The sequence below is a fragment of the Chlorocebus sabaeus genome, chromosome 6 (assembly GCF_047675955.1).
Source record: "Chlorocebus sabaeus isolate Y175 chromosome 6, mChlSab1.0.hap1, whole genome shotgun sequence".
Lineage (NCBI taxonomy): Eukaryota > Metazoa > Chordata > Mammalia > Primates > Cercopithecidae > Chlorocebus > Chlorocebus sabaeus.
Window position 1 is genome coordinate 1,733,638 of NC_132909.1, and position 25,484 is coordinate 1,759,121.

General features: G+C 48.4%; 2 protein-coding genes across 8 annotated transcripts in view; one reads left to right on the forward strand and one right to left on the reverse strand.

Annotated features, from left to right (window-relative positions):
* The window catches only part of ZNF835 (zinc finger protein 835), a 30,833-nt gene that overhangs the window by 1,855 nt on the left and 3,494 nt on the right, over positions 1-25,484 (forward strand). Inside the window, exons 2-3 of one of the 2 annotated variants that reach the window (XM_073015866.1) lie at positions 5,760-12,502; positions 19,727-20,829. In XM_073015866.1, coding sequence (XP_072871967.1) covers positions 5,807-7,372 — 1,566 coding nt within the window. In that variant the 5' untranslated portion in view covers positions 5,760-5,806 and the 3' untranslated portion in view covers positions 7,373-12,502; positions 19,727-20,829. Of the gene's footprint in view, positions 1-5,759; positions 12,503-19,726; positions 20,830-25,484 lie in introns of those variants that run through there. The other variant, XM_007998276.3, reaches the window with a different exon arrangement.
* Positions 15,031-25,484, reverse strand: part of SMIM17 (small integral membrane protein 17) — a 68,297-nt gene continuing 57,843 nt past the window's right edge. For 5 of the 6 annotated variants that reach the window (XM_038006401.2, XM_007998269.3, XM_073015868.1 and 2 more), the window contains 2 exons: positions 25,096-25,172; positions 15,031-17,145 (listed from right to left, as the gene is read on the reverse strand). In XM_038006401.2, coding sequence (XP_037862329.2) covers positions 17,035-17,145; positions 25,096-25,172 — 188 coding nt within the window. In that variant the 3' untranslated portion in view covers positions 15,031-17,034. Of the gene's footprint in view, positions 18,434-25,095; positions 25,173-25,484 lie in introns of all 6 variants that reach the window. The other variant, XM_073015869.1, reaches the window with a different exon arrangement.

Sequence of the window (25,484 nt, forward strand, 5' to 3'; positions counted from 1 at the left end):
TAAATAAAGCATGTCCCTGAGTTCGATGAGCTGTGCGAGCAAATCACCAAACCCAAGGAGGGGTGAGGTAGCTTTTATGGCTGGTGGCTGCCTGTGCCTCCCAGCCAGAGCAGACTGGGGACTTGGTTGTTGGTGTGGAGAAAGCCCACATGTCAGAAGTGCTGGGAGTAGACAGCTTTCTTCTACTGCCCTGGAGCAAGCCTGTGTCTCCCCTTGGGCTCCCATGTATGTGTGTACAATGCCCCAGGTTTACCCAACCCCGCTGTGAACCCACTTGCCCTCCCCCCCACACATGAGGTGGGTACCCCTGCACACTCTGGGGATACTGGTGGACGTGGTGCCTGAGCCAACCCAGCCTGGTCCCCACCAGCTGAGTTCTTACCAGCACACGTGACTTCCTGTGTGAGCTGACCCCCACCCCACTCTACCTTGTCTTCTCTGCCTTGCACCTCAGTTGCTGTGTCCAAGTCCACACCACCTTTACCTTTCCTCTACCACCCTTGTCACCATCCTGCCCCGGGACCTTTGCACTTGCTGTGTTCTCCACCCTGAACGCAGACATCATCACTCCCTGCCTCAGGGCCTCCTCTTGTCCTCTTGCTGAGGCACACACTGCGGGAAGAACATGTCAGGCAGAAAGAATAGCCCAAGCAAAAGCCCTGTCTTGACCAGATGTGGTTGGTGGTGCCTGCCTGTGATCCAGTCCCTTTGGCAGGCTGAGGTGAGAGGATCACTTGAGCCCAGGATTCTCAGGCTGCAGTGAGCTACGATCACAACACTGCACTCCAGCCTGGGCAACACAGCAAGAAAGACCCTGTCTCAAAAAAAAAAAAAAAAAGAACAAAAGCCCTATTTTGGGGTGTGACAGAATGCCATACTCTGGTGGCTTAGAAACAGCACTTATTGGCCGGGCACAGTGGCACACACCTGTAATCCCAGCACTATGGAAGGCCAAGGCGGGTGGATCGTCTGAGGACAGGAGTTCGAGACCAACCTGACTCATATGGTGAAACCCCATCTCTACTAAATACAAAAAAATTAGCCAGACATGGTGGCGCACACCTGTAATCCCAGCTACGCAGGAGGCTGAGGCAGGAGAATCACTTGAACCCGGGAGGCGAAGGTTGCAGTGAGCCAACATCATGCCATTGCACTCCAGCCTGGGCACCAAGAGCGAAACTCCGTCTCAAAAAAAAAAAAAAAAAAAAGAAAGAAAGAAACAGCGTTTATTTCTGCACAGTTCTGTGGCTGGAAGTCCAAGGTCAAGGTGCCGGCAGGTTTGGTGTCTGGTGAGGACTGCTTCCTGGTTCACAGACCGGGCCCTCTTGTTGTGTCTTCATTTGGAGGAAGGGGCAAGGGAGCCTTCCAGGTCTTCTTTTGTAAGGGCAGGAATCCAACGCCTGAGGGCTCCAGCCTCATGTCATCATCACCTCCCAGAGGCCCCACCTGCCAGCACCACCACAAAGGGTTAGGATCTCACACAGGAAGTGGGGAGGACAAGCTTCAAACATAGCCTGCCCAGCAGCAGCAGGAGTGTGCCCGGAGGAGGCCGTGGCTGTGGCTGCAGCAGCATGAGCCCAGTACAGGGAAGGCGTTGTTGAGGATGAGGACAAGGGCTTAGGGAGAAGGCTGGCTTTTGAGGGAGCCATTCGGGGTTTTCAGCAGGAGGACAAATGAGAGGAAGGACAGTGAGGCCAGGCGGCCTGGGTGTGGGCCCTGGGGTGGCCGCGTCCGGAACCTCTCCCTGGGAGAAACTGGTGAACCTCTGCGTGGTGCTGCACAGCCCTGTGCCTGCACGCTGGCGGTTACCCCTGCGTCCGTGCCTTGCAGACATTCCTGTGCCCGCGAATCACCGGGCTCTTGTTCCCAAGCAGATTTGAATCGGGGCGGGGAGGGCCTGAGCTCTGTGTGTGTCACAGGCTGCCAGGCGACGCTGAGGTTTCAGGCCAGGGTGGAGCCGTGCTGAATTCAGAGTGGAAATCGGGGACAAAGTGTCAAGGCTGAAGGACTCGCCCTCTGTGACACTGTGATATAACAAGGAATCTATCTTTGGTCTCCGCCGCAGGTCCCTAGCATAGATCTCCTAAAACTCTTGTAGACTGTGGAGCTAGGAGGAGCTTTCGTTCCAATATTTGGTCTTTGATCCCAGTTTCTGACACAGAGCTTCCAAATCCCTTGGAATTTCCTAGGAGGGTCCTTTGACCTTTTTTTCTAAAGAGGTGACTCTCGGTGGGCTCCTGGACAGCCTCAGGATGGGGGTGGTTGCCAGGGGAACCAACCACTTGATTCGAGGGTTGGGACTTCAGCCCCACCCCAACGCCAACCTCCGTGGAGGGGAGAGGGCCTGAGGGTTGAGCTGATCACCTATGGCCAATGAGTCAATCAATCCTGCTTACATAAGGAAGCTGCCATAAAAACCCAAGAGGACAGGGTCTGGGGAGCTTCCAGACAGCTGAACACATGGAGGTTCCTGGAGGGTGCCCCCAGGGAGGCCATGGAAGCTCCACGCCCCTTCCCCCATACCTTGCCCTATGTAGCTCTTCATCTGTATCCTTTAAATGATCCTTTGTATTAAACCAGTAAATGTAAGTGCTTCTCTGAGTTCCGTGAGTCACTCCAGCCAATTAACTGAGCCCAAGGAAGCAGCTGTGGGAACCCTGATTTATAGGTCAGAAGTGCAGGTGACAACCTACTGCTCGGACGGCCATCTGAGATGGGGCAGGCTTGTGGGACTGAGCCTCAGCTTGTGGGGTCTGCACCAATACTGGATAGACAGTGTTGGAATGGAGGTTAGTTGTGGGATGCCCAGCTGGCTTCTGCTGGAGTGGTTGTTGCTGGAGAGAAATTCCCACACGTGTGGGTGACCAGTGGTGAAGAGTCCTGTCCTGAGTGGTGGGAGTAGGGAAATCACAGGGGGTTATGCCTATACCTCCCACAGCTGCAGGTCATACACCTGCCCCATGTGCCCATTGAGAGGAGAGGGACGTCACCTTGCCTGGATCCCTCCAAGATTGAGAGCCTGGACGTATGACCCACCCTCCATGCATCCTTCCCAGGTTTCCTGTCCCTGGTGTGTGTTTCTGTGTTCCACACACACCCTGTCGTCCTGTCTCTTCTGGGATGGGGACTCAAGGAGAGCTCAGAGGCTGTGAATGCAACTTTGGGCACAACGGGGAGCAGCATGGAGGCATTGATGGGGGTCTGTAGACAGCGATGTAATGCAAGGGTTGGGGGGCATTGGACCCTCTGGATCCAAACCAACAGGGTCTTTCCGGTGTTTGTGGGAGTAAATCTTCACCCCTAGGATGAGCCAGAGAGGCCTCCACTCAGCCCCCCATCCCAGAGGGCAGAGCTCAAGGCCCAGCACTGTCTGCTGTATGCACACAGCCTACTCGTTGGTTCAGGGAATGCCTGTGTGAGGGGCTGAGCCCACACTAAACATGAGGCCAAGCTTCCTGAGAGCCCCGCCATGGCCCTCAGGAGAAGGGGAGGCTGGAGCCCTGTTTAGAGAGAGAAAACCAGGCAGAACCTCAGAGCAGGTAGCCACTTACCTGCAGCCACACAGCCTGGAAATGCCCCCCCCCCCCCCGCAGCAGTGTGAGCCCCCTCCTCTGGGGCTAGCCCCAGCACAGTGGGTCCACAGGCAGCTGCCTCCTTCCCTCTCTCAGTAACAGGAGGTCATTTGTCCCATTCTGTTAGAACTAAAGTATCAGAAGTCAGTGGTGAGTTTCTGTCCAGCGTGCAGGTCCAGTGTACACCAGGCAATTGGTATAAATCCTTCAGCATCGCAGCCCCACTAGAAGTAACTAAATGTATGGCTTCTGTTATGGCTTTCTAAAAAGCACAGTGATATCCTGGGCTTATATAAAAACAGATCCCTGTTTTCCTCTGAGAATGTGGAAAGCACAGACAGCGTAACCTACAACAGCTTGAGGTCACCATCTCTAATGAGGACCCTGGGCCCAGGGGCCAGCTTGAACCTCTGAGCCTGGGAGACCCTGGGCAGCTCCTTCACTGCCAGAGCCCTGTAGAAGGGGGGCATAGTGAGTTGAATAGTGTCCCCCATAATGTGAAATCCGGGATTGCTGTTGGCTGATTCTGTGTGGTGAGGGCTCTCTTCCTGGTTTACAGACGGCCGCCTTCTCCCTGTGTCCTCACACGCAGAGAGGGCAGAGAGAGCAGAGAGTAAGTGAGCCCCCTGGAGTCTCCTCTTATAAGGACACTAATCCTATTAAGAAGGGTGCCCTCATGACCTAATCATCCTCCAAAGGCCCCACATCAAACACTGTCACACTGGGAATTAAAGTTTCAACTGATTTTTTTCCCCAGAAAAGAAAACTGTCTTTCCAGTTATCTTAGCTCCATCTCACAAACAAACAAACACATCACAGATTAGGTGGCTGAAGCAACAAACGCTTATTTCTTCACAGTGCTAGAGGATGGGAGTCCGAGATCAGGGTGCCAGCACGGTCGGGCCACGCTGAGGGCTCACTTCCTGGCTTGCAGACGGCTGGCTGCCTTCTTGCCATGTGTTCACCTGACAGCGAGCTCTGGTGTCACTTCCTCTTCTTATCAAAACATTAGTCCTGGCCAAGCGCAGTGGCTCACCCCTGTAATCTCAGCACTTTGGGAGGCCAAGGCAGGTGGAACACGAGGTCAGGAGTTTGAGACCAGCCTGGCCAATATGTGAAACTCCGTCTCTACTAAAAATTCAAAGATTAGTCAGGCATGGTGGCATGCGCCTGTAGTCCCAGCTACTCTGGAGGCTGAGGCAGAAGAATTGCTTAAACCCCAGAGGCAGAGGTTGCAGTGAGCCAAGACTGTGCCACTGCATTCCAGTCTGGGCAACAGAGCAAGACTCCATGTCAAAAAAAAAAAAAAAAAAAAAAAATTACTACCATTGTGGGGCCCCACCCTCATGACCCCTTCTAAACCTAATCACCTCCCAAAGGTACCATCTCCAAAAAGCTTCACCTTGGGAATTAGGGCTTCCATGTATAAATTTTGAGGGGGTACAATTCAGTACACAGCACCAGATTACAAGGCCATATTTTAAGAGCTGACAGATTCATGCTTTTTTTTCTTTTAATTTCAGGGATGTTTTAAATTTGTTTTTAGTTCCATTAAATCAGTGATTCCTAACTGGGGGCAATTTTGTCCCCAGGGGAGGGGACACCTGGCAGTGTCTGGAGACGTTAAAAAAAATTCAGACAGGGTCTCACACTGTCACCCAGGCTAGAGGGCAGCAGTGTGATCACCACTCACTGCAACCCCAACCCCCTAAGCTCAGGTGATCCTCTTGCCTCAGCCTCCTGAGTAGCTGGGACCACAGGTGCACAACACCATGCCTGGCTAATTTTTTTTTTTTTTCATTTGTAGAGATGAGATCTTGCTGTGTTGCCCAGGCAGCAGACAGTTTGAGACAGTTTACTGGTCTCAAACTCCTGGGTTCAAGCAACCACCTGCCTTGGCCCCCCAAAGTGCTGGGATTACAGGCATGAGCCGTGTCTGTTGTTATAACTCGGGGATTGAGGGGTAGTGTCCCTGGCATCCAGTGTGGAGAGACCAGGGACACTGCTCAACATCTCACAACCCACAGGATGGGTCCCACCACACCAAGTTATTGGACCCAAAATGTCATTGGCACAGAGGTCCAGGGACCCCATGCTAAGTCCTTCCCAGTTCAGCTGTTAGCCATTTTTCCAGCTCAGGACAAGTGACAATGTTTAATTTTTTTTTTTCTATCTTTTGCCTTTCAGACCCAGAGAAGAGATGTGAGATCAAGACAGCAGCCCAGGGATCGAGGATGGAGGGACTCTTGAGCATCGCCCTCCAGGGCGCAGAGTTGGAAGGAAACTGGAAACGCGAGGGCCGGCTTGAGGACCTGCAGGAAAACCAGGAAAGCTGTCCAGAGCCAGAGGCCGTGGCCTGCAAGGGAGACCCTGCCGGGGACGATATCCAGGAACGCGATGAATTCAGCCGAATCCCAAGAACCATATCGAGCCCTCCTGCGACCCAAGCCAGTGTCCCCGATGACAGCAGGCCCCAGAGGTGCGGTGCGCCCGGGAAGAGCCGGAAGCAGAGGCATCCCGACAGCCGCCAGCGGGAGAGAGGTGGCGGCCCCAAGAAGCCGTGGAAATGCGGGGACTGCGGGAAGGCCTTCAGCTACTGTTCCGCGTTCATCTTGCACCAGCGAATCCACACCGGGGAGAAGCCGTTCGCGTGCCCCGAGTGCGGCAAGGCCTTCAGCCAGAGCGTGCACCTGAGCCTGCACCAGCGCACGCACACGGGCGAGAAGCCCTACGCGTGCCACGAGTGCGGCAAGGCCTTCAGCCAGGGCTCGTACCTGGCGTCCCACTGGCGCACGCACACGGGCGAGAAGCCGCACCGCTGCGCCGACTGCGGCAAGGCCTTCACGCGCGTCACGCACCTGACCCAGCACCGGCGCGTGCACACGGGCGAGCGGCCCTACGCGTGCGCCCAGTGCGCCAAAGCGTTCCGCAACCGCTCCTCCCTGATCGAGCACCAGCGCATCCACACCGGCGAGAAGCCCTACGAGTGCGCCGCGTGCGCCAAGGCCTTCCGCTTCTCCTCGGCGCTCATCCGCCACCAGCGCATCCACACGGAAGAGAAGCCCTACCGCTGCGGCCAGTGCGCCAAGGCCTTCACGCAGATCGCGCACCTGACCCAGCACCGGCGCGTGCACACGGGCGAGAAGCCCTACACGTGCCGGGACTGCGGCGCGCTCTTCAGCCAGGGCGCCTCTCTGGCCGAGCACCGGCGCATCCACACGGGCGAGAAGCCCTACGCGTGCGGCCAGTGCGCCAAGGCCTTCACCCAGGTGTCGCACCTGACGCAGCACCAGCGCACGCACACCGGAGAGCGCCCCTACCCCTGCCACGACTGCGGCAAGAGCTTCAGCAACCGCTCCCACCTCCTCCAGCACCGCCTCGTGCACACCGGTGAGCGGCCCTACAGGTGCCTGCAGTGCGGGGCCGCCTTCAGCCACGTGTCCTCGCTCATCGAGCACCAGAAGATCCACACCGGGGAGCGGCCCTACAAGTGCGGCGAGTGCGGCAAGGCCTTCAGCCAGGGCTCCTCTCTCACCCTGCACCAGCGCACGCACACGGGCGAGCGGCCCTACGCCTGCCCCGAGTGCGGCAAGGCCTTCAGCAACCGCTCCTACCTGATCCAGCACCACATCGTGCACACCGGGGAGAAGCCCTACGAGTGCAGCGGCTGCGGGAAGGCCTTCAGCTTCTCCTCCGCTCTCATCCGACACCAGAGGACGCATGCAGACAGTGCGGGACGCCTTTGCCCAGCTCCTACGCCTGACTCAACACCTGGGCTCTCACAGGGAGAAGCCTGTTAACAGGGGTGCCCTAGCAGAAATCCGCGTGGACCAGCAGCGGATTAAGAGCTGAGGTTAACTGGGGCCGTGTACACCAGGCGCTGCACTACTGCATGTCTCCTTTCCTACCTCACAATGCTGTGGGGGAAGATACTGTGTTATCCCCAATGCTTCCTGTGAGGAAACCGAGGCTCAGAGAAGCTTGTTAACTTGCCTGAGGGCACACAGTGGGGAAGACACAGGGCTGGGCCTGTACCTCAGTCCCAGATACCTCAGTCTGTATCTGCCAGACTCCCCTGTGGTCTCCCTGGTGCAAAATTATAAATGGGGTACAGGCAAGTAGACCTGCAGAAACACCTATGGCTGGCCTTTTCTTTCTCTTTCTTTCTTTCTTTCCTTCCTTCTCTCCCTCACTCCCTCCCTTCCTTCCCTTTTTTTTTTTTTTTTTCCGAGACCGTCTCGCTCTGTCACTCAGGCTAGAGTGCAGTGGTGTGATCTCGGCTCACTGCCACTTCTGCCTCCCGGGTTCAAGCGATTCTCCTGCCTCAGCCTCCCGAGTAGTTGAAATTACAGGCGCCTGGCGAATTTTGTTTGTTTGTTTGTTTTGAGGCGGAGTCTCGCTCTGTCACCCAGGCTAGGGTGCAGTGAGGCAATCTCGGCTCACTGCAACCTCCGCCTCCCGGGTTCAAGCGATTCCCCTGCCTCAGCCTCCCAAGTAGCTGGGACTACAGGCACGCGCCACCACACCCGGACTAATTTTTTATATTTTAGTAGAGGTGGGGTTTCACCATGTTGGCTAGGATGGTCTCGATCTCCTGACCTCGTTATCCACCTGCCTCCGCCTCCCAAAGTGCTGGGATTACAGGTGTGAGCCAATACAACCTACCTAATTTTTGTATTTTTTGTAGAGGCAGGGTTTCACCATGTTGGCCAGGCTGGTCTCGAACTCCTAACCTCAGGCGATCTGCCCGCCTTGGCCTCCCAAAGTGCAGGCCTGAGCCACCGTGCTTGGCCAGCTGGCCTTTTCATTGTGGATTTTATTATTGAGTAAGCACTTGCTCAATAAATTTAATTCAGTTAAAGCGAATAAAAGGTTTGGCTCCTTTGGCCAACTTGGCATATTTACTAAAGGAGCAGAGTCTAAAGAAGAAATCTGGATTCGCTAACATAGAAACAGTGCTTAGAGAAAATGAGCAGGAGAAATCTAGAGCTGGAAGTTATTCTAGAAGAAGGGAGCGCCTCTCCTCTACAAAAGATTTTTAGAGTGGGCCTAGTCTTTTTTTCAGTATGAGGAAACACCTACCCATCTCCAGCATTTTTCCCCCTACCTCAAAGACCTGACTTTAATGCTTGTATCAGTCAGCTCTTGCTGTGTAACAAATCATCCAGCCCTCATTTCTCCATTGACTATTTCTCATGCATCTACAGGTCAGCTGCTGGTTCTGTTGGTCTGGACCAGGCTTGATCTGGACCTGGACCAGGAGGGCTCAGCTGGGCCTATTTGATCTTCTCCTGACTCATATCTCACCTGGGTGTGTTCTCAGGGAGGTGGCAGGAGTCTGAGAGGGAGTGGACACACAGGCATGCTTTCAAGCCTCTGATATTGTCACATTTACATCTAGTCCCACAGGCCAAAGCAAGTCTCCTAGCCAAGCCTAGAAGCAGCACAGAAGAGCTTTCCCAAGTGTGTGGTCACAGCGAAGGGTGAAAAGTAGGAGTTAGGAACATAATCCACCTACTACAATGGTGAAATGAAAGTTATAATCTCATAACTTCACATGACTATAATCATTGGAAGATTATTTTATGGGGTAATACATTCGTGTAGTCCACAATTTATAAAGTTAAAAAAAAATACCGTTCTTATTCCTGTGTCTCCCAGCTACCAAGTCCCCCCTCACTAGAAACAACCACTTACTATATGTAAGCATATATGTGAATATTTATATGCATAGAATATTCTGGAAAGATATATAGTACACCTTTCTTCACAAATGGCAGCATATGATATGCAGAATTTTCTATCTAGCTCTTTTTAACGATATTTACCAATATACTTTGCATTAGTAAACAAATGGGTAGATGCTATTCCTTTAACGAAGTTTGGGCATAAGATTTCTTATGAAATAGAATCACTTACGATTGTTTCAGTCTTCCCACTGTGACTTGTTTGGCTCCAGGAAAAAAAAAAAATCCCTGACAAAAATATTTTTCAGCTATAAGAATGCTCTTCTTACAACAAAACTTCCTAGGTCACAGGACAACATAGGCCCCCCTCTGCATAAAAAAGAACACCCTAAGGTTTCTTATGAGATTTTTCAATTATACAGAAAAGTATAAAGTACAAGTAATACCCATACATACATATCCACCCAGATTCAATCCTTAAAAAAAATTTTAATAAAAATACAATACCTAAAACATTTTAATAAAATGTTTACCAGATTTTATAGTATATATTTACTTTTAAAATAGGTCATGAATATATTTTCCTGGTCTATTTAAAAGTAAATTACAGATGTGATCTCCCTTTATTACTAAATACTTTAGCTTACATCTCCAAGAAAAAGTATCTTGCTATACAACCACAATACCATTATCACACATAACAAAATTAACAATTTTTGTGTCATCCAGTGTCTAACCCACATTCAAATTTCCTTGCCCCCATAAACAAAATTTGAAAAAGTGATGTAATTTGTCTGAAAATGATGTTTCAAGCCTTGAAAATAACAAACCCAGATAGTCTTTAATATGTGTAACTTGTTCGGGGGGGCACTGGGGCACTCAGAGACCCCAGTGCAGAGACACACAGGACACACACAGGTATAGACACATCTGGTTCCCTACCTGCCAGCTCTCTTAACTCTCAACCCCACCAAGGAAGCAGTGAGGGACCTGGTAGAAGAAAGAAGGGCGTCATTATACCTTTTGACCCGTCCTGGCATTGCCTGAACAGGCCTGGGCACACAGTAGGTCCTCAGGAAATGTCAGGCTGATTGAACAGGTGAAAAAAAACCTGAATTGGCCCTGTGCTCTTTAGGACCAGGGACCAAGCAGTTGGTTCTTCCCTTGGCTCCTGACTGACCACCCAGGCCTCAGCACACAGTAGGTCCTCAAGAATTGTCAGTGACTGTATGAATAGTTATACATCCCCAACACCAGCACCAGCCTTGGAGCCCACAGGTTCAGGGACCACGCATTCTGGTTTCTTCCTGTGACCCAAACTTTGCTCAGCCCCGGTCCCAGCACACAGTAGGTCCTCAAGAAAAGCTGAGGGAGCGAATGAGTAGCTGAACATCCCAGCACCAGCCCTAAGGGACCCGAACTTCGCCCAGTCCAGGCCTCGACACACAATAGGTGCTCAGGCAGTGCCGGGTGAAAGGTTGAATGCGTGAAATGCTTACCCTAGTTTACAGACATGGGGGACAGTCTATCACCCAAGAGAGCAGCAGAAAAAGAGCAAAGAGCGGGGTCAGACCCGCTCTGCGGAGAACTGGCAGGGCTGGGGGCGTGGTCGTGGGCGTGGTCGGCGTCGGTCCTCTTAACCCTTCCGCCGGCTCTTTTCGAGGAGACCCCGCCTAGTCGGAGTGCGCAGGCGCAGGGAGACCCCGCCTAGTCGGAGTGCGCAGGCGCAGGGGGCTGGCGCCTCTCCAGTGCGCAGGCGTCGGGCTGCAACCGCTAGGGAGAGTTTCCCGCGGAGCTGGGACGCACGGGACGGCGCCGCTGGAAGGTGTGTTTGGTGTGGGCAGGTTGGTCGGCCATGAGCTCCTGTTCAGTGGCGAAGCAGCAATAGGGAGGGGTGATGAGAATTTGCCATGAACCCCTCCTGCTGTAGAAAGAGGAAAGCTCCCGGGAGGTTAGAGTCGGCTGAGTCCGTGGAGGAGGAATTAGTCAAAATATTTCTGAGCTTCTGAAATGTAAGGATTGACAGATAAGGTAAGGAGGAACTGGACCTAGGATTCTGTGAACTCTCACAGCACTGGATGCCGAAGCTGCCCTCTGGTGGCAGCGTGCAGCCTTCTCAGTAATCCCTCCCAAAGCATCTCTCCGGCAATCGGAATTGCCCAGTAGGCAGTTTCACCTTTACAATTACTAACCACAGGCCACATGACTGGCCCGAGGGGTGGGCCACTTAATCCCTGTGGTTTTACTTTATTTTATTTATTTATTTATTTATTTATTTGAGATGGAGTTTCACTCTTTTTGCCCAGGCTGGAGTGCAGTGACACAATCTCAGCTCACTGCAACCCCTGACTCCCGGGTTCAAGTGATTCTCCTGCCTCAGCCTCCCAAGTAGCTGGCATTACAGGCACACGCCACCACGCGCGGCTAATTTTGTATTTTTAGTAGAGACAGGGTTTCCCCATGTTGGCCAGGCTGGTCTCGAACACCTGACCTCAGGCGATCCACCTGCCTCAGCCTCCCAAAGTGCTGAGATTACAGACATGAGCCACTGTGCCTGGCCTAATCCCTGTGATTTTAGATTTGCCGTATTTACCAACTTTTAGTACCTATTTTCCCCTACACAGTGTTCCCTAGATACTATATTCAGGTACCACCCTGGTCCAACGTGCCCTGTTGAAGGAAGAGACAGAGCAGCCGGGCGCGGTGGCTCACGCCTGTAATCCTCCCAGCACTTTGGGAGGCCGAGGAGGGCAGATCACGAGTTCAGGAGATCGAGACCATCCTGGCTAACATGATGAAACCCCGTCTCTACTAAAAAATACAAAAATTAGCCGGGCGTGATGGCGGGTGCCTATAGTCCTAGCTACTCGGGAGGCTGAGGGAGGAGAATGGCGTGAACCCGGGAGGCGGAGCTTGCAGTGAGCCGAGATTGCACCACTGCACGCCAGCCTGGGCGACACAGTGAGACTCTGTCTCAAAAAAAAAAAAAAAAAAAAAAAAAGAGAGCAGCTTCAAAAGCATGGGGGTGGGGTCGTGCGGAGGTGCCACAAGCTGGTATGGATGTGTGAGGAGTTCCTGGGAGGCACAGCATGAACTCCACAGCCCTCTGCTCCCCCAATTCCATCTTCGCGGACCGCGCTTCCTCCGGGAAGAACCACCGAAGGAGCAGGAATGGCCATTGAGGACGCTAGACTGGAACTGCATTGACCCATTACTTGTCAGGTCGTGATACAATCTGTGGAGGTAAGTAGACCGGGACCTGCGGAGAGAGATGCTACTTGAGGGTGGTCGGGGAAGGCTTCTCTAAGGAGGTGACATTTGAGACCTCAAAGAGATGAGGGAGCCATGTGAGCTTCTGGGGGAAGAGCATTCCGGGGAGCGGGAGCAGTGCACAAGTCCTGAAGTAAGCATGACGGGCGAGTTTGAGAAACAGCAAGGAGGCCAGTGTGGCTGCATGGGAGGGAGCAAGATAAGGAGGATGGAACAGACGCCACCTGTAATAGGGCTGGATGGCATTGTGAAGACTTTGGCTTTACCTGAAATGGGAGGATTATGAATGGTCCTAATGTTATTGTTATTATTATTATTGTTGTTGTTTCGTTGTTGTTTTAGAAACAAAGTCTCTCTCTGTTGCATAGACTGGAATGCAGTGACACAGTTGTAGCTCACTGTAACCTCGAACTTCTGGGCCCAAGCGACCCTTTTGCCTCAGCCTCCACAGTAGCTGGGACTACAGGTGCACGCCACCATGCCTGGCTAATTTTTTTATTTTTATTTTTGTAGAGACGGGGTCTCACTATGTTGCCCAGTCTGGTTAATTATGTTTTCATGGGATCTGTCCAGCTGTTGCGTAGAGAATGGAACGTCAGTGGCTTGAGTGGATACTTCCGTCATCCATGAAATTAGGTCCCTGGCATACTGTAGAGCTAATTAGCAGACCATTGCTAATATGATGTATATTACTGATAGTATCATGATTCTTCTCTTCTCTTCTCTTTCCTTTTTTTTTTTGAGACAGAGTTTTGCTCTGTTGCCCAGGCTGGAGTGCAGTGGCATGGCACAATTCTGCTGCTCACTGCAGCCTCCACCTCCCGACCTCCCAGGTTCAAGCGATTCTCCTGCGTCAGCCTCCTGAGTAGCTGGGATTACAGGCACCCACCAGGCCTAGCTAATTTCTTTGTATTTTAGTAGAGACAGGGTTTCACTATGTTGGCCAGGCTGGTCTCGTGCTCCTGACCTCAAGTGAGCTGCCCACCTTGGCCTCCCAAGGTGTTGGAATTATAGGTGTGAGCCACCGTGCCTGGCCATGATTATTTTCAATATCCCACAAAATCAGTCAAGACCTGTGGCACTGTCTGAGCTAATCAGAGCCCACTCAGCCCCCAAACATTATCGCTACTTTTTGTTTTTTTGGGTGTATTTGTTTGTTTGTTTGTTTTTTGATACAGGGTCTCACTCACCCAGGCTGGAGTGCAGTGGCCTAATCATGGCTCTCTGCAGTCTCAGCCTCCTGGGCTTAAGCAGTCCTCTTGCCTCACCTTGCTGGAACTACAGGTGCATGCCACCATGCCTGACAATTTTTTTTATTATTATTATTTGTAGAGACAGGGTCTGACTGTGTTGCCCAGGTTGGTCTCAAACTCCTAACCTCAAGTGATCCTCCGGCCTTGGCTTCCCAAAGTGCTGGGATTATAGGCGTGAACCACCATGCCCAGCCCAGCCCCTGTTGATTGGACACCTAAGACAGTCTCCACACTCATCTCCCTGCTTCTGCTTTGCCCTGCTACAGTCCATTCTCCACCCTTTACTTGGGCAGTTGGTTTATGCCTCAGGGCCTTTGCAGTTGCTGCTCTCTCCCCCCTTATTTCACTCTTGTCCCCAAGGCAGAACAAGGATGCGAGTCGTGAGTGTGTGTCATGAGAATCTGCCAGGTCTCCGACCTTGCTGTGTGGAAGAGATGATCACAGGGTCCATGATAGCCATCCCCAGCCACGTAGAAGAAAGAGAGGGAGGTGAGGAGAGGAAAAACCCCAGTGAGATTTTTGGGTCCCCCAGAACCAGCTGTAATTAAAGCCAATTTTATCCCAAACTTTGGTGTAACATGAACCAATAATAATAATTATTATTATCATTATTTTGCTTAAGCTCATTTGAATTGAGCTTCTCTTATTTCCAGTAGAATCTCAAAAAAAAATGTAATAGTTAAGGCCAGTTTTCCTTTCTTTTTTTTTTTTTTTTTTTTTTTTGAGACGGAGTCTCGCTCTGTCGCCCAAGCTGGAGAGCAATGGTCGGATCTCAGCTCACTGCAAGCTCCGCCTCCCGGGTTTACGCCATTCTCCTGCCTCAGCCTCCCGAGTAGCTGGGACTACAGGCGCCGCCACCTCGCCCGGCTAGTTTTTTTTGTATATTTTTAGTAGAGACGGGGTTTCACCGGGTTAGCCAGGATGGTCTCGATCTCCTGACTTCGTGATCCGCCCGTCTCGGCCTCCCAAAGTGCTGGGATTACAGGCGTGAGCCACCGCGCCCGGCCGGTTTTCCTTTCTTTTAAGGGCTGGTTGCTTGTTGCAGGCAATCAGCCTGAGAGAGGAATGGAGAGATAATCCCATATTTTTCCCTGTTAATTTCTCTAGAGAACCTCATATACGTAGACAGAAGAATTTTTTTTTAAGTGCAGGATGGTAATATCAACCAGTATTAGACAAAGTAAAATTTAAGGCAAAGGATTAAACTGACTGAAAACAATCATTTTATATTTAACAAAGGATTCAGAATCAGGTTTTAATTAACATTTATTGAGTGCCTACTATCTGCCTGCCACTGTCATATGGTGTTTTACATATATTATTTAATTGGCAAGGACATAACAATGCTGCACTTATATGCATCGAATTACACAGCTGTTGAGTACATAAAGCAAAGATTATAAAAATTCATTAGCAAAAACAATTGTACTAACAGATTTTCACATAACCTTATTGGTTTTTAATGAATATAGTAGGCCAAAATTAGATAACATATGAATCTGAACAATATAATTGATGATACTGAGTTAATTAACAGGCATGTAAAGTTTTCAATTCTACAGACAGAGAAGCTATCTTCATCTTAAATGTTTGAGAAATAATTACAAAAAAATGGACATGTTCTAGGCCACACTAAAAGCTTTTTAAAAAGTTTTGGAAGCAGATGTGTTGTAGGCCACATTCTGTGTTCACAGTGCAGTAAAACAAGAAAACAAAACTATTTTTAAACAAAAAATAAACCATATCACTGAGTTTCAAAGCACTCTTTAGAAACACTACAATGTAATATTTAGACAACATAAAAATGAATAATCAAATGTTAAGATGTGGCCAAGGCTATATCCAGAAGTACATTTGTATTAATAAGTATACCACTATAGAAAATATAAAGAGAATATAAATCAAGTATTCAATATAAAAACTGAGACAAGAAAAACAATAAAAAATAAATGCAATACATATCAAAGGAAAACAAATTACAAATAAAAGAAATAACGGATATAAATGAATCCTAATGCTGGTTCTTTGGAAAAACAATAGTAAACTAGATAAACCTTTGACAAATTTAATGATGAGTAAACCACAAACAGCAGTTGACAGGATAGAGGGGATAGAACAAAATAAAGGAAAAATTTTAATTATAAAACAGTAGGCATAATTAAGCTAATAATATGAAAAAGCCCTATGGAATGAAGAATTTTCTAGAGGATAAAAGAACTCTGGGCTGGGCATGGTGGCTCACGCCTGTAATCCCAGCACTTAGGGAGACCAAGGCAGGTGGATCACGAGGTCAGGAGATCGAGACCATCCTGGCTAACACGGTGACACCCCGTCTCTACTAAAAAATACAAAAACTTAGCTGGGCATGGTGGCAGGCACCTGTAGTCCCAGCTACTCGGGAAGCTGAGGCAGGAGAATGGTGTGAACCTGGGAGGCAGAGCTTGCAGAGATCACGCCACTGCACTCCAGACTGGGTGACAGAGTGAGACTCGGTCTCAAAAAAAAAAAAAAAGAAAAAACTCTGTAATTCACCAAAATAAATGCAAGAGGTAAAAAGTATTAATAAACTGATAACATTGTAAAGAACTAAGAAAGCTGCCCAAGAATTAGCTGAAACATTCTCTCCATGACTCTATGACCTGGTTATAACAATGAATTCATTTAAAATTTCAAGGGACTGATACTTCTCAAGCTACAGAAACTGCTTAAAAGCATAGAAAAGGTAAAAGTTACCCAAGTGTTTCTATGATGCAAGCTTAACCATGATACCAAAACTTCACAAAGATAGCACCAATCTCACATATGAAGATAGAGGCAAGAATCCTACATAAAATATCAATAAATATAATTTAGTGTATGAAAAGACTGGTGCACCACAACCTTAAGAATGCAAAGTTGGTTTGATGTTAGGAAATCTACCAGATTTCATTGATCCTCAGTTGCACATTTTTTCATCTTCTCAAAGTCAGGAGATATCTTCCAGTTGGTGGCATCTTACGATTCATTAGCATTTTTCTTTCTCCGTAGTATACAAAATAATGTTTTACAATCAATGATGTCTTCATTTCATGGAAATAAAGTATGTGAAAACTCACACCAAAAAATTTTTTTAAATCATCTCAAAGGATGTTTGAAAGGCATTTGAAAATATTCAACACCTATTCCTGATTTTTAACTAGCACACTTCCTTAACATAATGCAGGGCATCTATTTCATTAAATTAAACTTTTAAAACAACAGCCACCATTATAGTTAAATGTGAAACATCATAGGCATCCCCGTTAAAACCAGGAACAAAAAAAGCACGCACACTACCAAGACTATGGTTGTTTGTTGTGGAGCTTTTGACCACTCCACAAAGCCCTGAAACAGAAAAAAGGAAAAGGATAAATATTGGAAAGGAAGGGGCCACCATTGTTACTTGCAGGAAAATAGGCTTATATGATTAGAAATGAAATGTCATATCAAGAGAAAAGCTGTTTGAATTTAAAACGGTACAGCTGAGTAACTAGATATAAGATAAACGAACGTAACATAACTATGCTCTCTCAGAGGAAATGTTCAAATAATGGGATGACAATTTCAAAATCTCCTTGGTATATTAAATCTCAGTTTTAACATACTGTCTATGCTTTAATGACCTCACCCCTCAAGAGATATGTGTGTGCATGTATATGTATGTGTGTTTTTTGACCCAACTATATATCTCACTGCCTATTTGCCATCTCCAGTTGGATATCTGATGGACATCTTAAACTTCACACGTCCCCAAACAAATATTCTAATGTCCCCGCCACACACAAAAGCTCCTCATGCAGCTTTCCTCCCATTACCCCTTCAGGCCCCTCCAGAACTCCAACTGTGGTATTCTTGACTCCTCTCTTTCTGTCACCACCCACATTCAAGACATCAGCAAATACTATTGGCTTTATCTTCAAAGCATTCAGAATCCGACCATTTCCCCCCCCTTCACTACCACCACCCTGGTCAAAGCCACTGTCATCTATCTTGTACTCTTGATACAGAATTTCGTTTCTTATCTTGATAATCCCACCCCATTTCTTGTCCATGGGTCAGAGTGCTCCCTCTAAAGTTGACGTCATTCCTTGCCTTTCTCACTCTGTTCCAGCCACAGTCACTTCCAAGCCTTTGTAGTTACGAGCTCTTCTTCCTGGAATGCCCTTCCTCCAGATACCCTTAAAGCTTGCCTGTCAGTCCTTAGAAAACCTTTCCCTCATTACCTATGTAAACCAGGATGCCCTCCACAACCCCTTCCCAACAAAGACCTGCACTGTGCATGCCCCTTGTCTTTTTCTCCATGCTCTTATCACCACCTGACATGCTATGTATGTTTATCGTCTCTTCCTCCAATGACACTGTAAGCACCAAGAGGGCAAACCCTTGCTTTGTTTGCTACTGTAGTCCCAGTGCCTGGAACAGGGTATGAACTCGGTAAATATCTGTTGAATGATTTAATAAATGAAAAAACATACCATGATAAGAGATGAGAAGACATAATGATGACAATTTTCCAAATTAATGATGAATTTAGTGCAATTGCTATTAAAATATCAAGGAAGTGAATGGTGAATGCGCAAGACGTAATGGATTATCTGGAAAGTTAGGCAATGGTGAACACTGAAAAAAAATCCTATGAAAGAAGAAAAATGGAAGGACACATACTATGAATTATTAAAGTATATTATAAATCATTGATGGAATTCACATTTCTTTTTTTTTTTTTTTTTTGAGACGGAGTCTCGCTCTGTTGCCCAGGCTGGAGTGCAGTGGCCGGATCTCAGCTCACTGCAAGCTCCGCCTCCCGGGTTTACGCCATTCTCCTGCCTCAGCCTCCCGAGTAGCTGGGACTACAGGCGCCCGCCACCTTGCCCGGCTAGTTTTTCGGTATTTTTTAGTAGAGACGGGGTTTCACCGTATTAGCCAGGATAGTCTCGATCTCCTGACCTCGTGATCCGCCCGTCTCAGCCTCCCAAAGTGCTGGGATTACAGGCTTGAGCCACCGTGCCCGGCCAGGAATTCACATTTCTAATCTTTGAAAACAAATTCCTCCCTCTAGCCTGCTGATCTGGATGATACCTCATTTCAAATCTTCCTTTACAACCAGATACCTAGGGACAATGACCCACTTAAGCAGTTCCCAAACCTGGTAGAGCCCCAAAAGTTGTTGGGAGAGTTTTTCAAATATCTTGGGATCCCCTTTGGATTTTCTGGTTGTGTATCTGAGGAGAACCAGAGAATGTGAATTTGTATAAAGTTCCTCATAAACTATGCATAAAATTGGGCCAACTGAACAAATGCTCATTGTAGCATTGCCTTCTGTAACAGTCACAACAATGGCAGCCTAACAATTCATCAGCCAAGGAAATGGGTCTGACACAACCGAGCTAGAGAATATTTGGCAGCAGTAAAAAGTAACTTTGAAATACAATGAAGATAATCAGTATGTATTAAATGGAAAACTGTCCAGCATGTATTAAGTGACAATGCCAATTGGAGCAATAACAATTTTGCCGTAATTTCCATTTGCGGAATTAAAAAATATATGTGTAGTTTACTACATGACAGTATTTAGATAAAATTCAACAACAAGCAAAACTAATCCATGTAAGTGGAAATCAAGAACTATAGTTGCCTCCAGGGCTGGGGAGTGAGAGGGACCAGAAGGGAAAATAAGAGAATGTTCTAGAATGATGACAGCACTCAATATCTTGATTGGGGTGTTGGTTACATGGATGTACGTGTGTAAACACTCTCTGGTTCGTGCATTTTATTGGAAATAATTATACTTCAATTTTGAAAAGCAGAATATAAAGTTAAGAAAATGTAATAACTACAGGTAATCTGAAATCCAATAATTTTACCCACATCACACATAATAGACCCATAGATGCCTCCCTAGTTCCTCTTTATTTCTGTTTTTCAGGCTGATGCGGCTCTCCCCTGGATGCTAGCGGTACTGGCTGCAAGTTGTATGGTTTACAGTTTGTAGTTGCTCCTTCTCTTCTGACAAACACCCTTTGCTAATGAGATCCTCCTTCCTAGAGGATTACCCAGGAGGTTAACTCGCCTCCAGGGCAGTCCACAGCCAACAATAACTCATATGGGATACAAAAGGCCACTCCATTGACTCAGAGGAGGACAATTCTCTCTCTCTCTCTTTTTTTTTTTTTTTTTTTTTTGAGAAGGAGAGTCTCGCTGTGTTGCCCAGGCTGGAGTGCAGCGGCAATCTCAGCTAACTGCAATCTCTGCCTCCCAGGTTCAAGCAATTCTCTGCCTCAGCCTCCCGAGTAGCTGGGATTACAGGCGTCCACCACCACACCCAGCTAATTTTCGTATTTTTAGTAGAGATGGGGTTTCATCATCTTGGCCAGGCTGGTCTTGAACTCCTGACCTCGTGATCCACCCGCCTCAGCCTCCCAAAGTGCTGGGATTACAGGCTTGAGCCACTGCACCCGGCCCAGAGGAGGACAACTCTCTATTCACATTCCAGGGCTCCCCTGAGATAAGACGGAGGCTGGACTTCAGTTCTACCAACATACTTGCCTGGTTCCCTCTCCTCCCCTCCCCAGCTTCCCTCACTCCCTCCTGGGCTTCACCTGAGAGCACAACCCTCAATCAAGCACTGGCATACAAATCTCAATTCAGTCTCAGTATATAGGGAAACATGTTTGGCAGGACATATACAGCAACTTATTTTTCTTTTTCTTTTTCTTTTCTTTTTCTTTTTCTTTTTTTTTTTTTTTTTTTTTTTGAGGCAGAGTCTCACTCTGTCACCCAGGCTGGAGTGCAGTGGTACAATCTCAGCTCATTGCAAACTCTACCTCCCAGGTTCAAGCGATTCTCCTGCCGCAGCCTCCTGAGTAGCTGGGATTACAGGCAAGCGTCACCATGCCCAGCTAATTTTTGTATTTTTAGTAGAAATGGGGTTTTGCCATGTTACGCAGGCTGGTCTCGAACTCATGACCTTAAGCGATCCGCCTGCCTCTGCCTCCCAAAGTGCTGTGATTACAGACAGGAGTCACTGTGCCTGGCCAGCTTAAAACATTCTGTTGAAGTGGAATGTAGAAAGAGGAGGTTGCACACATCCTAGGTGTACAGCCTGAGGCAACTTCAGAAGGTGAACACACCACGTAACTAGCACCCCAAACAGGAAGCAGATAATTATCAACCCCGCAAATCTGGTAACCACTACCCCAACTTCTCACACTATGGATGAATTTGGCCTGTTACAGCAACTTTTACCAGGGGTTATTTCTGGGCATTGATCTTTTTAAAATCTCATGCACTTAGATAAGATTTGCAGGTGTTACATATGCTTGCATTTTATGGAATGGGAATGATGGGAGCATTTTCCCCTGCTTGCTTTCCTGTGGGCCCACAGACTGGGAACTTCTGCCCTCCTGGAAAGTAACTCTTTTTCTTCTACTTCTTCACTCAGTCCTCTCCACAGGAGGTACAGTGACTAGGAGAACAGGGAGAGGCCTTCATCCTCTGTCCCCAGTCCTCTCTCGGGGCAGGATCAAGCCCCAAACAGGCAGGACACCTAGTGGTTAAGAGACATGCTAGGTTCAAATCCTAGCTCTGCCATTTACATGTTGCATGACAAGGGAAAGTCACAAAACCTCTCTGTGCCTTAGTTTTCCCATCTGTAAAATGGGATAACAGGTCCCACCTCAAGGACTGATAAGAGGACCAAGTAAATTAAGGTAAGTAGAGCACAAAGTCCAGCTCCTGGCCCATGATAAGGCTGTGACTGCCATCAAAGGTCTCTGGTTCCAGACAGCCCGCTCCTCTTTCTTTTTTGGAAGTGGGTAGTTGTCTGCAGGAAGGAGGGTCTGTCCATGCAGAAAACGGACCCAGAGCCTGCCAATGAGAGGCCCTCCCCTATCAGCCCCCTGGTGTGTGCTCCATCAATGCTGGTTCAATGAATTACAACTGGGCGAATGAGTGAGTGAATGAATGATGTCACAGAGGCCTCACCCAAGCAGCATGTCTAAAATTGACCTTGTCATTTCTTCCAAACTTCCTCCTTGATGCCTATGCTAGAGGCTAGAACCTCCCTCTGCCCTGTCCCCACATCAGAATTCAGGTGTTGCCCCTGCGTTTGCCCCTGTTCCTGCAGCTTTTATGTCCCACAGATCTGGAAATGCCATCAGGTCCCCGACTCGACACGTCCTGGGTCCCATTGGCTCCTGTCCTCGCCTCTAAGCCCAAACTCTATGCTAGCTCTGCGACCCACTCATTGTGGGACCCGAAGCAAGCCATTTGGTTTCTCTCTGCCTCAGTTTCCTCATCTATAGAGGAGGAAACCATGCTAACGATCTCACAGGGCTCATGAGTTAATCATGGGAGTTAATTAGTGTTCAGTTACTAGATGAGTTATAAAATGCGCTTAGAATAGCAGCAAGCTGGCTGGGCATCGTGGCTCATGCCTGTAATCTCAGCACTTTTGGAGGCTGAGGTGGGTGGATCGTGAAGTCAAGAGATCAAGACCTTCTTGGCCAACATGGTAAAACCCCGTTTCTACTAAAAATACAAGAATTAGCTGGGCATGGTGGTGTGCACCTGTAGTCCCAGCTACTCAGGAGGCTGAGGCAGGAGAATTGCAGTGAGCAGTGAACAGAGGAGGCGGAGGTTGCAGTGAGCAGTGAGCCAAGATCACGCCACTGCACTCCAGCCTGGCGACAGAGCAAGATTCCAACTCAAAAAAAAAAAAAAAAAAAAAAAAAGAATAACATCAAGCTTGTAACATGCACAAGGAAAGTGGCAACTCTTCTCTGCTTTTTTCCCTAACTACACATTTCTGACTTGCTCCTTTGTCCCCCACACTCTAACCCCAGCCACATCCAACCCACCTTCCTTCTACATGGGCTCCCAGATTCTCTAAGTCCCCAAACCCGTTCTATGGCTCCCACTGCCTGCAAAACACATCCAACCTCATCGGTGTGGGACTTGGCAGAGAGAGGAGTCCTCTTAAAGGCCAAATCAGAACATGTCCCTCCTCTGTCTAGAACTCGCCTATGGCTCCCACCCCACTCAGAGTAAAACCCACATTTCACCATGGTCCACGAGACGCTACATCATCCATCCCATCGCCTCCATGACCTCACCTCCTAGTCCTCCCTCCCACCCTCCAGCCACGCTGACCACCACCCCTCTTGGTGTTCCCCAGATGTACCAGGCACATCTGTACCTCAGGGCCTTTGCACTTGCTGTGTCCTCTGCATAGAGCCCGTTCCCCCTAGACATCTGCCAGTCTCACTCCCCACCTCCTTCAGGTCCTCACTCAATAGCTCCCTCTCAGTGGGGACTTTCCTAGACACCCTTCTTAAAATGGCAACCCCCAGCCCCAACTCCTACTCCCAGATCCCCTTCATGCTTTATTTTTCTCCATAGCAGTTATCACCACTCAGCGCAATTCATATTTTAGCTGCTTATTTCAGTTGTCATCTGTCTACCTCAGTGACCGTGAGCTCCATGAAGGCAGGGACCATTTCTGTCTCACTATTGTACGCTCTGTGCATTGAACACTGCTTGGCACTGAGTAGGTGCTCAAGAAATAGACGTGCAATGAATGAATGATGTCATCCCAGCCATATTTTCACCCAAATCTCCCACTGCTCTGCCCTTAACTTCAGTGTCCCCAAAACGTACCGTGCTATACCACCTTGCCTGTGCACATGCTATTCCCTTCCCTGCTATGCCCATGGAATTCTTACTATCCCGAAAACCCCGGGTCTGGTGTGTCCTCCTCTCTAGGATATCCAAGAATAAACCTCCTGGCATGCAGTTAACTTCTTCCTTTGGGCCTCCCCACTGTGCCCAGCACTTATTTCTGCACTATCATGGTTTGTTGGCCAGTTTGTTTCTCTCACCCTCACCTCTGCACCACGAGTCAATAAATCCATTTTCTGGCTTGAGGCAGCCAGAGTTACATTCCTGACATGATTGGGAGATGGATGGGACTCTCATGTGCTCACTGAGAGTGATTATGTGATTTTTCTCATGTATGAGATGAATGTATAAATGAAAGAACCATTGGTTTTCTTATATTGATGTCTTATTCCTCAAAAAAGAAAACATTAGGTTTTTTTTTAGTGAAAGGAATGTGTTTGATGATTCTCTTTGATTTTACTTGTAGTATGTGAATTAAAACTCAGTAGATGGTTAGTGAATGGATAAATGGAATAGTGGGTGGATGGGTGAATGGATTGGTAGGTGGCCTTATGACTGGATGTGTGAATAGATACAGATGGATGAATGCATGAGTGGGCATATGCGTGGATGCATACTAGCCACATCCCACCACAGCCAACAGGTAGTAGAGGGATGAATAGGTGGGTGGACAGATGAGTGGATATGGGATGGGTATGTAGGTGGGTGGATTGAATAGATGGATTGATGGCATCTGAATAAAAGGGTGAATGAGTATGTGTATGGATAACTGGATATATGGATGGATGAATGGGTGGATGGAAGGATGGATGGAATGGGTATATGGATGCATAAGGGATGAAAGTTGGGTAAATGAATGAGTAGACAGATGAATGGTTGGTGGATGTTCAATGGGTAGCTGAATGAATGGATGGGTGAATGGAAAGGTGAGAGGGTAGGTGGAAGGGAGGGTTTATGGGTGGATGGATAAGTGGATAGACAGCTTAGGTATAGGGATGGGTTGATGCATGGATGGATGGATGGATGGATAAGTGGATAAACAGATGAAGTATAGGGATGGATGGATGGATGAATGGATGAATGGACGGACGGACAGATGGATGGATGGATGGATGGTGGATAAGTGTATAAACAGATGAAGTGTAGGGGTGGGTGGGTGGGTGGATGGATGGATGGATGGATGGATGGATGGATGGATGGATGGGTATACAAAAGACTAGGTGAATAAAAGTTTGGGTAGATGAATGACTGAACAGATGAGTGAATGGCTGGTAGATGTTTGAGTGGTGGATGAATGAATGGATGAGTGATTGGAAAGGTAAGAGGGTGGGTGGAAGGGAGAGTTGATGAATAAGTGGATAGAAGATGAATTACAGAGGTGGATGCATGGGTAGATGGATTTATGAAGGAAGTGTTGGAGGATACGCATGAACTAAGTTATGCACACCACATGGAGACCCTCCAGTCTGTGTCTGATCACCATAGAGATCAGACACAAGAGATCTCTTGAGATTTTTATGGGGCAGGTAAATTCCAAGCTGAGAATGCAAATGTGACAAACTGCTAAGCTCTACAGAGTGGGACATTTGTGGAAAAAGAACAAACCCCCCAGTGTACCTGGGAGCCCTCTGATTCGTCATCTTCCTCCACCGAACTCCACTCCTGGGAAAGCCCAGTCTCTTGAGAAGACAGGTCTAGGTGAGGGTGGGAGTGGAAGAAAAAGGAGCCAAGAGTGAGTGGCTAGACGGCGGGAGTGGGCTCTTCTCACTGGCATCTTGTGCCTTTACTAATAGCTTGTCCCTTTACTAATAACCTCCTCTCTCTGTCTCACCCTCCCTCTCTCATACACACACACAAACACACAACCCCCCCCCACACACACACACACACACACGCCTATGTGGTTCAGGTGGGGCTTAGAGAATGGGAGGCCTGAATTCTGTTCTATAACTACCTGGAAAACTTCAACTGGGTCACCTGATGTGCGCTGCCACTTGAGTCTTCAC